Source organism: Zophobas morio, unplaced genomic scaffold, assembly GCF_036711695.1.
Source record: "Zophobas morio isolate AGI-343-1 ecotype UQ-CSIRO unplaced genomic scaffold, CSIRO_AGI_Zmor_V1 ptg000002l, whole genome shotgun sequence".
Lineage (NCBI taxonomy): Eukaryota > Metazoa > Arthropoda > Insecta > Coleoptera > Tenebrionidae > Zophobas > Zophobas morio.
In genome coordinates this window covers 3,722,248-3,738,527 of record NW_026972107.1, presented here as the reverse complement: position 1 = coordinate 3,738,527, position 16,280 = coordinate 3,722,248, and the positions used below count along the sequence as shown (strand labels likewise).

The 16,280-nt window shown below is 37.7% G+C and overlaps 1 protein-coding gene across 1 annotated transcript; it reads right to left on the bottom strand.

Annotated features, from left to right (window-relative positions):
• Positions 1-14,927: 14,927 nt before the first annotated feature.
• Positions 14,928-15,859, bottom strand: LOC135123710 (uncharacterized). The gene is made up of 3 exons (XM_064048866.1): positions 15,679-15,859; positions 15,374-15,613; positions 14,928-15,196 (listed from the first exon to the last, which is right to left on the bottom strand). Exons 1-3 carry the CDS (start codon positions 15,857-15,859, stop codon positions 14,928-14,930), a joined length of 690 nt encoding a protein of 229 aa, XP_063904936.1.
• Between the last annotated feature and the right edge of the window lie 421 nt (positions 15,860-16,280).

Genomic DNA, 16,280 nt, shown 5'->3' with positions numbered 1-16,280 from the left:
TTTTTCGGCGACATTGGCGTTTTGAAAAAATGATGTTTTTGGAATTTTAATGACGTTACCAAGAAAAAGAAAGCTAGTAAAAAAATTGGTCGAAGGTTATTTCAACAGAACTTTTCTCGCCCTGAAGTGCAGTCAAATAAATCCGACTACCCTGAAAAATTATCATTTTTTTGCGATTTTTGTTTTCTGATAACCTCTATAAAGTAAAATTCAGTGGCGTAAATAACGATAACAATTTTTCTTTTTTTTTCCTTAATTTTTTCTAGTTTTGAAGTTTAAATTTAATTTTTCAATTTTTCAAATTTTCAATTCAATTTCTAGATTTTGCAATTTTTCGATTTGAGTTTCTCGAGTTTTCAATTTTTAGTTTTCAATTTGCAATTTTTCATTTCAGTTTTCTGTTTTCTTTATTTTTACAATTTTTCAGTGTTCCGATTTTATAATTTTTTGTTTTTTCAATTTTTGGTTTCGTCAATTTTTCAATTTGCAATTTTTCAATTTTCCGGTTTTTTTTTCTTTAATTTTACGATATCTCTACGAGTTTCCATTTTTAAATTTTCTAGTTTTCTGATTTTCCAACTTTTGGACGTTTGAATTTTTAATTTTTCAATTTTTAGGTTTTTCAGTTTTTCATTTCGTAGTTTTTCAGAAAAAAGGAGAAAGTATGAGTTATTCTACGTGCCTTACATTAAGAGTACAGTCCAAAATGATTGAATAATAGATTGATTTTATGTTCTTTATTATAATATCAATGTTCTTTGCTGAAAAAACAAATTTGAAAAAAAAAGATTCAGCCCCACCCACCCGCCTCGATCTCAATTGTGATAAGTTTTTCATTCCTAATCAGACGAGGGCGGAGTTTAATTAAAACATATTATTTCTCCAGAAAATTCTACCCTTAGAAAAACATATTTCATATGGTAATTTCTTGTAAAGAAATAAGAATTTTGCAACTAAACTCCGCCCTTCAGCTCACGATGAATAAAGTATTCATCACAATTGAGAATGGGTGGGTGGGCGGGGCTTATATTTGGTCCATTTTTTTCTTAATATACGAAGTCTTCTTGTGCCGACAAGAAACTGACAATATGTTGCACTATCCTGTTGTTGAAAAAAACTTGATATATTAAAAAAAAACAGAAATTAAGCCCCACCCACCCGCTCGGATTTCAATTGTGATGACGTTTTCATTCCTAATCAGACCGAAGGGCGGAGTTTAATTGTAACATCAATATTTCTCTAAAAATTTCTACCCTTTTAAAAACATATTTGATATGGTAATTTATTGTAGAGAAATGAGGATTTTGCAGCTAAACTCCGCCCTTCAGCTCACGATGAATAAAATATTCACCACATTTGAGAAGGGATGGGTGGGTGGGGCTTATATTTTGTCGATTTTTTCTTAATATACGAAATCTTCTTTTGCCGACAAGAAACTGACAATATGTTTAACTATCCTGTTGTTGAAACTCTATATATTAAAAACAAAAAACAAAAATTAACCCCACCCACCCGCCCAGATCTCAATTGTGATGAGGTTTCCATTCGTAATCAAACCGCAAGGCGGAGTTTAATTGTAACATCAATATTTCTCTAAAAAATTCTACCCTTTTAAAAACATATTTCATACGGTAATTTGTTGTAGAGAAATGAGGATTTTGCAGCTAAATTACGCCCTTTAGCTCACAATGAATAAAATATTCATCACAATTGAGAAGGGGTGGGTGGGCGGGGCTTATATTTTGTCCATTTCTTCTTTTCCCAACAAGAAACTGAAAACATATTTATCTATCCAGTTGTTGAAAGAGAATTCTACATATTAAAAAAAAAAACAAAGATTAAGCCCCACCCACCTGGCCAGATCTCAGTTGTGATGAGGTTTTCATTCCTAATCAGATCGAAGGGCGGAGTTTAATCGTAACATCAATATTTCTCTAACAAATTCTACCTTCTAAAAAACATATTTCATATGGTAATTTCTTGCAGAAAAATGAGGATTTTGCAGCTAAACTTCGCCCTTTAGCTCACGATGAATAAAATATTCATCACAATCGAGAGGGGGTGGGTGGGCGGGGCTTATATTTTGTCCATTTTTTCTTAATATACGAAGTCTTCTTTTGCAGACAAGCAACTGACAATATGTTTAACTATCCTGTTGTTGAAAGAGAATTCTAAATATTAAAAAAAAAGAAACAAAGATTAAGCCCCACACACCCGCCCCGATCTCAATTGTGATAAATTTTTCATTTGTTGTTAGACAGAGGGGCGGAGGGTAATTGCAAAATACATATTTCTCTATTGATTTGAATAAGTTTGTCTTTTCAAAACAGAGGATTAAAATTATTAATTAAAACACAATCGAACAAAATGTTATGAATATTATAATTCTTATTTTATCACTATAAAGATGTGCGTTTTCTCACATTCTCGAGAAAATGGGGTGACTGACTCTCATCCTTGAAGGATAATCCAACAAATTCCGCTTGTTTAAAACTTTATAAAATAACGGGGAAAAATGTACCGAATTCGACTATTAGCACGTTCAGATTACAAGCATCAGCGTTTAAAGAAACTGAAATTTGATTAATTTTGTGTCCCCCAACGCACAGGAAAGGACTGATTGATTAATTCAACTCAGTTTTTTCCCAAAATTACTCATAAATTTGAAAAAATTCGGCAAAAATATAAGATAACGGACAAATTTCGATTAACGATTTAACATGCATTTCACAGCATTCGGTTTTTGCAAATTCAAAGTTAAATGCAATGTTGAATTTTTTCCAAAAATTCATAAATTACTCATGCAGGAATATGTTATTAGTTTATTAGCAAGAAGCTTCTTTCCTTGAGGAGTTCCTAAAATAAAGATTTCATTTATTTAGTTATTCTTTACAAATTAGAGAAATATATATACCGCACAATCGTATATAATACACCACGCACTCTTTTAGACGCTCGTTGGTCACTATTTGTAGCGCTCAACCACATCTAAAAATCCACGGAATCTGGAGATCAACTACCGTCCTTGGAGATTAAGTTTATGATTCTCTTCGTAAGAACGCAGCAGTAGCAGAGAATTTTTTACAGAGGAAAATGCGCTGCCAGTGGTGTTGAAGGACGTTATTGTGAACGTTTCATCGACACATCTTTCTAACTCAGTTTTAACTACATCTGGTACAAATATTCCAAACTATCACAACTACACATTTACTTTTAATATTAAAAATAGTTTACATTGAAATTCGTAAACAAACAATGCAGCAAGAAATGTCCCGTTCACAAGAGTCGATATTGCGAAACAGACTTTTTTTAAATCAGAAAATTGATTAGTTTACGTCGATCATTAGCGCGTTTGCTTAACCCACCATGCATTCTTCCCTTTTCTTCTTATTATCGCGCTGATGCGGCGTTTCGTAACAATTCGCCCGTGCCCGCGCATGCACAAGCTCTCGATTGTCTTTCGAACTGTTTATTTACCGATGATTGATGGTCGATTGACCAAAAGGAAAATGTGTGTGAGATGCATGCACAATGCAATTAATTACACATCGTCGATAGTTCTTTGACGTGTGACCCGCGATGCTTGATGGAACCTCTGACATCGTCATCTCCAACACCTCACGGATGACGGCCTAATAACACGGCCAATCCTTTAATTGCTTCGCTGGATAACATCTCCTTATCGAAGGTCGCCGGTACACCTCCTAACAGTACCGTAAATCGCGTCGACCGCAGCCGGGGGGTAAGCTCGCGAAAATCCATCAACTCCGAGAAAATTTCGAAATTTCTTCGAGAAAACAGGTAGTGGAATTTCAGTCAATCAATTTTTTTCGGTTTACGGTATTTAGTAGCGCGATAAGTGGCGGCTCTCCAATATTGAGCACATTTGTCTTATGATTTGTACAGTTAGTCGGTAAATAAAAACATCAGGTTGATTGTTTGGCGATGTGCACATGGTACGTCGGACACCTGAAGGGACGACACGTTTCTAAGCGCGAGAATTTTTTACGCTTCGGATTTATTTTTCACAACGGACTGTGGCAGGTTATTTATTATTATTCATTTATTCACAAGTACAAGTTGGTAAATACATCAATTTAGCGGGCCCGGCAGACTTGTATCAACATCCCGTGGCATCGTATTTAATTTCTTCGGGAGAAAGTTACGAGGTGTTGTCTTTTTACGTCTTCTTTTGCGGCGACGGGCCGGGGGCTTTCGGAGATGAAGAATAACTGTTGTTTCGGAAACGTTTCAATTGTACGGACGTCATGACGGGAATTTAGCGCTCAAAGCGAAAAGGTGAAGTGCCGGCAAAATCGTACGCCAATCAGAGTGGCTATTAGGAAAAAAATTCTTTGTTGAGTGGCTTTAATACTACATAAATCGGAAATGATTGGTGGATTCGTAGGGGTTTTGGGTTATTACAGCTTTTCCGTCGATGAACACGTTAGCAACGATGAAAATAATTTTATAAAATTAATTTGATTTTGAGAGTTCAACAGTTGGGTGTAGCGAGTCCGTTAAAACAAATCTCAGTTCTGGTGCTAGGCAAGGTTCAATCGTGGACGATTTGCTCTTCATTTTCTTTATTAACGACATTCATTCGAGCGTCATGTACGTCTGTGCGGCCAATATTTCCAATACGTTATTTTTGCATTCAATAAAATTTTGTGACGTAGTTATAGTAGTGTAAGAGATGATTGGTGACCTGACCTTTTACACATTACGAAAAAAGCAGTCTCTCTGTAGATTTTTTAGTCCTGTTTTGAGAAGACAAACTCAATCAAATCAAACTAATTTCTACGTGACATTCTTTCGATGTATAAACATAAGTGACGACTTGAGCTTCAGATGGTTATTACCTAGTGCTGAAAGACAAGGAATGTTATTTATGCCTCTGATTTTTACTTTAGAGCGGTTATCACAAAACGGAACTGGTAAAATCAAATTTTATATATTTTTTAAATACCTGGATTTGTCGGATTATGCGAGTCCATCGACTGAATTGTCACTTTCATATTTCTTCGACCTGTCATGACTTCTACAGTACGAAAAAATTGGTTTAAAGTTGTTTCAACAGAGCTTCCCTCGCTCCTGAAGTAGAATGAAACATGAAAAATAAACACCCAATCAGATTTAGGAATTTAACTCGTTTCTATAGAGATTTGCAATGTAACACCTTTTAAATTTAACAAGTTTTTAGAAGAACAATAGAGGCAAAATCAGTTTTATCTTAGCAAATACTAAACCCGCCCACCCGCCCTCTATTTCCTTAGAGGGTATGGCATCTGCCAAAATCAGTATTATCTTATCAAGTACTAGCCCCGCCCACCCACCCCCTATTTTGTCAAAGGATATGTTATTTGCCAAAATAAGTCTTTTCTTTGTAAGTACTAGCCCCACCCACCCGCCCCCTATTTTCTCAAAAGATATGTTACTTGCCAAAATGCTAGTATTTGATAAGACAAGACTGATTTTGGCAAATGACATAATCCTCTGCAAAAATGGGAGGTGGGTGGGCGGGGCTAGTACTTGATAAGATAAAACTTATTTTGGCAGATGCCATACCCACTAAGGAAATAGAGGGTGGGTGGGCGGGGCTAGTACTTGATAAGATAAAACTGATTTTGGCAGATGCCATACCCTCTAAGGAAATAGAGGGCGGGCGGGCGGGGCTAGTCCTTGCTAAGATAAGACTAATTTTGGCAAATGACATTTTCCAAAATAAGTCTTGTCTTTGTAAGTACTAGCCCCACCCACCCGCCCCCTATTTTCTCAGAGGATGTCATTTGCTAAAATGTTAGTATTTGCTAAGACAAGACTGATTTTGGCAAATGAGATAATCCTCTGAAAAAATAGGGGGTGGGTGGGCGGGGCTAGTACTTGATAAGATAACACTGATTTTGGCAGATACCATACCCTCTAAGGAAATAGAGGGTGGGTGGGCGGGGCTAGTCCTTGATAAGATAAAACTGATTTTGGCAGATGCCATACCCTCTAAGGAAATAGAGGGCGGGCGGGCGGGGCTAGTCTTTGCTAAGATAAGACTAATTTTGGCAAATGACATTCTCTGAGAAAATAGGGAGCAAATCTAAAAAATATGAATGCAATGATAAATCGCAAGTAAAAACTCATCATATTTTGCACATTTTGGGTAGAATTTATCCGACAAAATTTGGAGATGATGTCATAAATTTTTTGGAAGCGATAAGTAAATATATTTTGACTAAATATTGTTATGCTTATCATAACTTTAAAATATTTGCGAGATTTCAAAGCATTCTGTTTTTCAGACTCAAAATTAAATTGCAAAAGATTGTTTTATGTTTTTGATTTTTTCCCAAAAATCTGGACGTTTCGGGTAAAAACTCAGGACGGAGTCATAAACTACATATGTACGGAGATGAAGGGGCGAAAGACGAAGGAGACGTAGAAGATAAAAAACGAAGGAGACGTAGGACGTAGGAGACGAAGTAGACGAAAGATGAAACAGATTAAGGAGGCGGAGGAGACGAAGAACGAGGGAGACTAAGGGGGAAGAAGACGAAAGAGACGAAAGACGAAGGCAACGAAGGAGACGAAGGGGATGAATGAGTCGACGAACAAAGGCGACGAAGAAAGGTGGAGACGAAAGATAAAGGACACGCATGACGGGTAAGATGAAGGAGACAAAGGAGACGAAGGGGATAAATGGGATAAAGAACGAAGAAAATGAAGGACGAAGAAGACGTAGGGGACGAAGGACGAAACAGATCCGAAGACGAAGAACGAAGGAGACAAAAAAAGAAGGAAACTTAGAACGTAGAAGATGAAGGAAATCTAGGACGTAGGAGACAAAAGAGACGAAGAACGAAGGAAACGACGGAGACGAAGGGGATGAATGGAGGAAAGGACGAAAAAGACCAAGGACGAAGAACAAACGAGACGAAGGAGACAAAAAACAAAGGAGACATAGAACGCAGGAGATGAGGGAGATCAAGGACGTAGAAGACAAAAGAGACGATGGATAAAAGAGACAAAGAAGACGAAAGAGACGAAGAACGAAGGAGAATAAGGGCTTAGAAGACGAAGGACAGGAAGGACGAAGGAAAGGAAGGAGACGAAGGGGATGAATGGAACAAAGGACGAAAAAGACGAAGGATGAAAGACAAAGGAGACGAAGGATGAAGAAAACGACGCAGACTAGGGACGAAGGAAACGAAGTAGACGAAGGTGGAGAATGGGACAAAGAACGAAATAATGAAGGACGAAAGAAACCTGAGGGAAGAAGGACGAAACAGATAAAGAAGACGAATAATTAAGAAGACAAAACACGAAGGAGACGTAGGACGTAGGAGACAAGGGAGAGATATAAGACGTGGGAGACGAAGGAGACGATGGGTAAAAAAGACAAAGGAGACGAAGGAGACGAAGTATAAGGAGAATAAGGGCCAAGAAGACGAAGGAGACAAAGGTCGAAAGAAACCAAGGAGGTGAAGAGGATGAATGATTTTGAAGTGACGTCATCACATTATTGGTGGGGATGATTAGGCAATTTTGGTTAGCGTTTTACCATCTACATGATTCCTAGTATAAATACAAAATTTGACAACAATCGGCCCAGTACTTTCGGAGATTATCTGTCTAATAAAAATCCGGGACGGTATATAGGCGGACAGACAGACGGGCAGACGGACAGACGGACAGACGGGCAGTGGCACAGACGGACAGACGGATAGACGGATAGACGGACAGACGGACAGACGGACAGACAGACAGACGAAAACAGGACACCTATTTCTTCCTACTATATGTGTCATAAAAGGTCGAGAAAATGTAAAAATAGAGCGTCGGCCGACGGACGCGATTGCTATACTTCCTTTGCCTACGCTCGGGAAGTAAAAAGTGGTCTTCCGTTTCCGTCTGTCTGTCTGTCTGGTGTCTGTATCCATTTTTATTAGACAAGTAATCTCCGAAACTACTGGACGGATTGTTGTCACATTTTGTGTGTATAAAACAAAACTGAATAACAATATTTTGCAATATAAACTTGAAACTGTAAGACTGATTGATCGGAAATCTTGTAAATATTTTAAGATTATCCCAATCATGATAAATCGTTAAGCAAAATTTCCTTTTTCCCTCCCAAAAGATTGATGACGTCAACTTAAAATTTTGCTGAATAAATCCTATCCAAAATGTGCGAAATATGATGAGTCTATACTTGTGATTAAATTTCTTATACAGGGTGACTCATGAATATTAACTGATGAATGAGTCAATTTATTTTATTGATTAAATCGGGAACGGCTTGCTCCGTTTTCCTGAAACAATGCTGTTACCATTAGTATTATTGGGAAAACTCACTTGAAATAAACGCGTATCACGTTTCTTTATGTTTAATATTACATACATATCTTTATTTTAACTTATAATACTTATTATTTTTTCTAATTTTATAAGTATTAAGCGTGCCCCGCCCACCCACCCATCCCTTCTTCGTTCCAATGACTACTCCCAATGTGGTTCAGTCCTAGCTTAGTAAATGTTAGCCCCGCCCGCCCACCCTTTTTTTTTAGAAGGTATGTGATTTACCAAAATTAGTTTTATTTTAGCAAGTACTAATTAGTTTAGTTTATAAAATCTAAATCATGTTTAATAATAAATTTTGAATATGATGTCATCTTATTACTAGTGGAGATGATTAGCCAATTTTGGTTAGCGTTTTACCATCTCCACGATACCTAATACACATATAGAATTTGACAACAGTCGAGTAATAAAAATCCGGACAGACGACAGACAGACAGACAGACAGACAGACAGATAGACGGACTTACGTTCGGAAAGTAATGTGTTTGGTTATACTATTTGCTATAAAATTGATTTCATATTTCGTGCACTTGACCTGACTCGTCCTAACGGGATCTGACCTGTCGTGAACTCACTATTGTCTCAAGGACACAAATTTTAACTAGTCATCCTTAAAACAACTGTACTTTCTAAAACAAATATTAATAATTTCCTTTTTTGTCTACAAAAATTTCATACCGAGCTATTTTGACGGAAAATTTTGGAAAAATGGTAGATAATTTTCGAAAATGGCTGAAAAATTGTTGAAAATGTTAAAACTGAACGTTTGGAAAAATTCTCAAAAATATCTGGAATGTAGATATCTATCTTAACGTGCTGATTCAAGACTTACTATAAATCTCGGGAAAATTGGATTAAAAACGAATTTCGAATGTCTGTAACTAGTTATTGAAAATAGTTGAAAATTGGTCGAAAATGTCAAAAATGTCAAAATCAATGTTATCGCTATAAAATGCTCGTTCCCCGCCCACCCGCCCTCTATTTTCTCAGAATATATGTCATTTGCCAAAATAAGACTTGTGTTAGCAAGTACTAGCCCCACCAACCCGCCCTTTATTTTCTCAGAGGGTAGTACTTGCTAGAACTATCCTAGAGAGCTATCCTGAGTGAAAAAAGGGGTGGGTGGGCGGGCCTAGTATTTGTTAAGATAAAACTGAATTTATCCTGTATTTTCTTAGGATGTATGTCATTTGCCAAAAGGTCTTATCTTGGCAAATACTAGCCCTGCCCGCCCGACCTCTATTTTCTTATAGTGTATATCATTTGCCAAAATCGGTCTTATTTTAACAAGTACTAGTCAAGATACGACTGATATTGGCAAATAGCATATCCTTAATAAAATAAAGGGCGGGTGGGCGGTCCTAGTACTTGCCAAAATAAGACTGATTTTGGCAAATCACCTACTCTCTAAGAAAATAAAGGGTGGGTGGGCGGGGTTAGTACTTGTCAAGATTAAACTGATATTGCTAAATGGCATACCCTCGTAAAAATAAAGGGTGGGTGGGCGGGGCCATTATTAATCTATGATATCCATCGACCATTTTTTTAATAAAGATTTCAAAACTTGTTGTCGGACAAAAACAGGTCTGTTGGGATAAAAAATAGCGACCGAGTGCAAATAAAGCGCACTCTAATCATATGTACGTAGGCAAATATTTTCTGAATTGTAAAATAAGACAACTTTAAACAAGTGAGTAGATAAGCCGCAGATGCACATATATTGCACTATGTTACGAAAAAATCCTTGTTCGACCCCACAGTTTGCAAACATTTTCCCGATTTTCGCGTCCCCCGATGTCACCTTCGCCGCTTCCTTCTGCCCCCCATTCTTCCATTGTATCGATTGTGTCCGATTTTTTCGACAGCCGAACGTATTTAAAATCCACCTACACATTACGTCTCGCATAATTCCGTCCCACGTCTCTCTCGCCTCTTATTTAACACGCGGAGATAGTGCGACTTTTTCAGTTTCAGATATATTGAGGAGTGACTGGCGAGATGAGGCCCCAGATCGCATTAGCATTGAATGCTGTGACGTCAGGAGGGCGAGCCGGGTCACTATTGTCCAACAACACGACTCTCCTTCTTCTGGAGTCTCGACTCACGATCGCCGTGTCTCTGGATAATGTCAATCCGAGGGTCATCACCGGCAAACACTCCGAGGAAACGAATTCGAACTCGCTTCGAGCTGTAATTAACAGTATTATTCATTACCGTTGATAAACGCACGTACAGGTTGGTTTACACAGCGTTTCGTCACCTTATCTCGCCGGTTGACACAATTTCGACATAATTAAGAGGCTGAGAGCATATTTGCTCCGGGGTGCTGTCACTTTATGGTCAATTCGGAGAAGGACCGTCATCGGAGGACGAAACTCGCCAGTTGACACTGTTCTTGAAGCTTTTTAAGCCTCTGACATGTGGTACAAAGACGAAAAGAGTCGAAACGTAGCGCCTCGAGGTAAACGGGACTGACTCGCAATAGAAATCAGGTCGTAGGTCACATACTGGGGGCATCTCTTCGTTCTTGCTGCATTTTGCAACGGCCTGAGAACTTTGCACCTTCGGTCAAGCAAGCGGCCAAAGCTCGACCAATTTCGACATAAATATATCGTCGTTAACATTTCTTTGCAAGTAATTAAATCGCAATTCATTAGCATTATGACCACGGAGGTCGCGGTGTCAACCGGGGTGCCGCAAGGCAGCGCGCTGGGTCCACGGCTCTTGGAACAATGAGCGTTTGATAAAGCGGTCATGTGTTGGAGATCAAGTGCCATCGTTTGGTGTTCCCAGCAGCAATCGTAATCTCGTCCTTTTATGGCTTTCCCATTCTGGCCGCGGTTCTTAACAGCTTAACGATTTAGTTAAAAATAATGACGTATTGTTGACCAACTTCTCTAGCACACATACCCGATATGGGCTGGGCGTTTGATAGACAGTCGGTGAAGAGGTTCACGATGGCACGTAATAAAAATCCGGTGTGTGATTCTTCGGATGGCTGGCAATTATTCACAGTTAATAATTTATGAACGATTATGGCAGGACGCTTCCTCGTCGCGTTTCATCTTCCACGAACCGTTTTGTCTTTCGAGGAAAAATTAATTGATACAAGAATCAACAATGCGACGAGAGCGCCAACAACTTTCCGCGATTTGTCGTATTTTGCATATTTGAGTAATTGAGTTGTGGCTTGACCTCTGACCCGCTAATTCATAAATGGTAGAAATAATTATTGTAATTACAAGCAAAGCGCGGATCTTAATCGAGCCCCGAACAGCCTTTGTACGAGATAATTGATCGGTTAATCGTTCGGGTGTTTGATGGATTCATTAATTATAGTTTAATCAAACTTAATCGGTTTTTGGCTGCTGCGAACAACAGGTGGCGATTTTTCACCACAAAAAGGCTTTGTTTTTCGCGGTAACTGTTGTTGAATTGGTTACGCCGCACATCACCACAGGATTTTTTAAATTATTATATTCTTAGTATAGAGTTTAAATTGAACTAATATTTCTTTTCCTAGAGTACGGAAAAATAGGTGCCCCGTTTACGTCTGTCTGTTTGTCGATTTTTTGCACAAATAATGGTCGAAATGATGTAGATGGTAAAACACTTACCAAAATTTGTGTTATCATCACTTCTGGCCTCATTTTTTCGATAACTCCAACCAGAATCGCCCATTGATTGATCGTAATCAATCCAATTTTTGAAAATATCAGAAAATTGGAATTTCACTCCGAATATTTCGAAAACATTGCTCTGTGACCTTGAAAACGCAATATTTTTGGAGTCAACACGTCAAGATCTGTAACCCTGAATTTTTTGAGAATATTTAGTCAACTTTTTCAAAAATGAAATTTTCCATTATGCAAATTTCGACCCATTTTCGAGGATATTCGGTATTTAATTAAACAAATTTTTTGTAGATTTCGGGCCACAGAAGTCACTTCTGGCCTCATTTCTTTGTTAAATCCAACCTTTTTTTCAGTATCGCCCATTAAAATATCGCATATTTTAAAAATTTCAAAAAATTCGAATTTCACTCCTAATTTTTCGAAAATATTACTCTGTGACCCTAAACACGCTGTACTTTTGGAATCAGCATATCCAGATGTATAATCCTGAATTTTTTGAGAATTTTTAGTCGATTTTTTCAAAAATGAAATTTTACACTATGTATAACCTCCCTTATGCAAATTTCGATCCATTTTCGACAATTTTCGAAATTTAACTAAATACATTTTCTTGTAGATGTCGAGCCACACAAGTCACTTCCGGCCTATTTCTTTGTTAAATCCAACCGTTTTTCCAGAATCACCCTTTGAAATATTGCAATTTTTAAAAATTTCAGAAAGTTCGCATTTGACTCCGAATATTTCGAAAATATTACTACGTGACTCTAAAGACGCTATATTTGTGGACTCAACACGTCAAGATCTATACACCTGAATTTTTTGGGAATTTTTAGGCCACTTTTTCAAAAATGCAAATTTCGACTCATTTTCGACAATTTTCGGAATTTAACTAAATACATTTTTTTGTAGACTTCGGGCGACACAAGTCAATTCCGGCCTATTTCTTTGTTAAATCCAACCATTTTTCCAGAATCATCCTTTGAAATATTGCAATTTTTAAAAATTTCAGAAAGTTCGCATGTGACGTCAAATATTTCGAAAATATTGCTACGTGACGCTAAAGAAGCTATATTTTTGGGCTCAACACGTCAAGGTCTATACGCCCGAATTTTTTGGGAATTTATTAAGCGACTTTTTCAAAAATGCAAATTTTGACTAATTTTCAACAATTTTCGGAATTTAACTAAATACATTTTCTTGTAGATTTCGGGCCACACAAGTCACTTCCGGCCTATTTCTTTGTTAAATCTAACAGTTTTTCCAGAATCATCCATCGAAATATCGCAATTTTTAAAAATTTCAGAAAGTTCGCATTTGACTCGGAATATTCGGGAATTATTGCTCCATGACCCTAAAGACGCTATATTTTTGGGCTTAACACGTCAAGATCTATACGTCTGAATTTTTTGGGAATTTTTAGGCGACTTTTTCAAAAATGCAAATTTCAACCCATTTTTGACAATTTTTGGAACTTAACTTAATATATTTTCTTGTAGATTTGGAGCCACACAAGTCACTACCGGCCTATTTCTTTGTTAAATCCAACTGTTTTTCCAGAATCACCCATTGAAATATCGCAATTTTTAAAAATTTCAGAAAGTTTGCATTTGACTGGGAATATTTCGGAAATATTGCTCCATGACCCTAAAGACGTTATATTTTTTTGGGCTTAACACGTCAAGATCTATACGCCTGAATTTTTTGAGAATTTTTAGGCGACTTTTTCAAAAATGCAAATTTCGACCCATTTTTGCAAATTTTTGGAATTTAAATAAACACATTTTTTGTAGATTTCGGGCCACAGACGTCACTTCCGGCGTCATTTATTTATTAAATCCAATCCTTTTTTTCAGAATCCCCCATTGAAATATCGCATTTTTTTTTTATTTCAAAAAATTCGAAATTACTCCTAATATTTCGAAAATCCATGACCCTAAACACGCTATATTTTTGGGATCACACGTCAAGATCTACACTTCCGAATTTTTTGGGAATTTTTGGGCGACTTTTTCAAAAATGCAAATTTCGACCCATTTTCGACAATTTTCGGAATTTAACTAAATACATTTTCTTCTAGCCGCAGAAGTCACTTTCGACCTCGTTTTCGTCTTTCGGGTTTTTGACTTTTCGATTTTTCAATTTCTCGATTTTTTAACTTTCAGTATTTCAGTTGCGGAATTTTTCAATTTTTCGATTCTTCATTTGCTCGATTTTTCAAATTTTCAATTTCCCAATTTTTTTATTTTGCGATCTCTGGATTTTCCGATATTTGAGTTTCAATTTTTACTGTAGTAGTATTGTAATCGAGTCTCTCTACTTTTACGTTACGACCTTTCGTGCCTACAGCACGAAGAAATAGATCTCTCGTTTCCGTCTATCTGCCTATCCGTCTGTCTGTCCGTCTGTCCGTCTGTCCGTCTGTCTGCCGTTCTGGATTTTTATTAGACAGATAATTTCCGAGAGTACTGGGCCGATTATTGTCAATTTTTGTATTTATATTAGGAATATCATGTAGCAAAATTTGTCTAATCATCCCCATCATTAATGTGATGACGTCACTTCAAAATTGTACATAATAAATGAGTTTTAAAGCGTATGAAATAACATAGTTCGTCGTCTTCTTTGTTTCCTTCGTTGTTAGCCTCGTTTGCTCTTCGTCTCCTAAGTCCTTCGTCTCTTTCATCCTTCGTCTCTTTCATCCCCTGCGTCCTTCGTTTCTTTTGTCCTTCGTTTTTCGTCTCCGTCCTCCTTTGTTTTTCGTCTCCTTCGTGTCTTTCGTTCTTCATCTCCCTCGTCTCTTTCTTCCTTCATTCTCCTTCGTTTTTCGTCTCCTTCGCCCTTCGTCTCCTTCTTCTCCTTCGCCCTTCATCTTCTTCGTCCCCTTTGTCCCTCGTACGCTTCATCTTTCAAGCTTCGCGTCCTTCGTGTCCTTCATATCCTTCATCCTCTTCGTGTCATTCGTCTCCTTCGCCCCTTTCGTCTTTTTCGTGCTTCATCTCCTTCGTTACCTTCGTTCGTCGTCTTCTTCGTTTCCTTAGTCGTTAGCTTCGTTTGCCCTTCGTCACCTAAATCCTTCCCTTCATCTCTTTCATCCTTCGTCTTTTTCGTCATTTGCGTCCTTCGTTCCTTGTTTCTTTCGTGTCTTTCGTTCTTCATCTCCTTTGTCTCTTTCGTCCTTCGTCTCTTACTTTCTACATCTACTTCATTTCCTACGTCCTACATCTCTTTCATTTTTCGTCTTTTTCACCTTTCGTCCGCTTCATCTTTCGTTCTTCGTGAACTTCGTGTCCTTCGTATCCTTCGTCCTCTTTGTGTCATTCGTTTCCTTGGTCTCTTTCGTCCTTCGTCTCCTACGTCCTACATCTCCTTCGTCCACTACATCCTACGTCTCCTTCGTTTTTCGTCTCCTTCGCCCTTCGTCCCCTCTGTCTCTTTCCTCCTTCGTCTTCTTCGTCCTTTGTTCCATTCATCCCCTTCGTCTCTTTCGTTCCCTCCATCTCCTATCATCCTTCGTTGTTCGTCTCCTTCATCCCATTCATTCCCTTCATCTCCTTGGTTTCTTTCGTCCTTTGTCTCCTTCATCTTCTTAGCCCTTATTCGCCTTCGTTCTTCGTCTCCTTCATCTCCTTTGTTTCTTTTACCCATCATCTCCTTCGTCTCCCACGTCCTATATCTCTCCTTTGTCTCATACCTCCTACGTCTCCTTGGTGTTTTGTCTTGTTAATTCTTCGTCTTCTTTGTCTGTTTCGTCCTTCTTCTCCTACGTTTCCTTCGTCCCTCGTCTGCTTCGTTTTTTCCATCCTTCGTCTCCTTTGTTCTCGTTCTTCGTATTTTTCGTCCTTTGCTCCGTACATCCCCTTCGTCTCCTTCATTTCCTTCGTCCCCAAAAAATTGATTACGTCATCTCAACATTTTGCTGAATAAATCCTTTCAAAATGTGCAAAATATGATCAGACGATACTTGTAATTTATCATTGCATTCGTATTTTTAGATTTGCTTATACAGGGTGACTTAAAAAAATTAATGAATCAGTCAATATGAGAATACGCTCGTCTTTATAACAATAAAATAATGGTAAGATAAGAATTATAATAATAACATTCATTTAAATCAAACAAATGTCTACGTGACATTCTTCCGATGTATAAACGTCAACAATTTAAACACTAAATTATGTACTTCTGTCCATTGGGAATGGAAACTATTTATAGAATCTAGGATCTGAAAAAGAAAATAAAAGCGCTAACCATAACTTTTTTTGTTAAAATCAGTTTTATCTTAGCAAATACTAG

What these genes read in the sequence shown, in the direction of transcription:
- LOC135123710 (XM_064048866.1), bottom strand. Translation starts at nt 15,859, where the DNA reads ATGAAGGAGACGAAGGGGATGTACGGAGCAAAGGACGAAAAATACGAA. An exon ending in ACACCAAGGAGACGTAGGAG is followed by an intron (nt 15,614 to 15,678) that starts GTATGAGACAAA and finishes AAAGAAACAAAG; the next exon opens with GAGATGAAGGAGACGAAGAA. An exon ending in AGACGAAAAACGAAGGAGAC is followed by an intron (nt 15,197 to 15,373) that starts GTAGGATGTAGT and finishes TGTAGGACGTAG; the next exon opens with GAAATGAAGTAGATGTAGAA.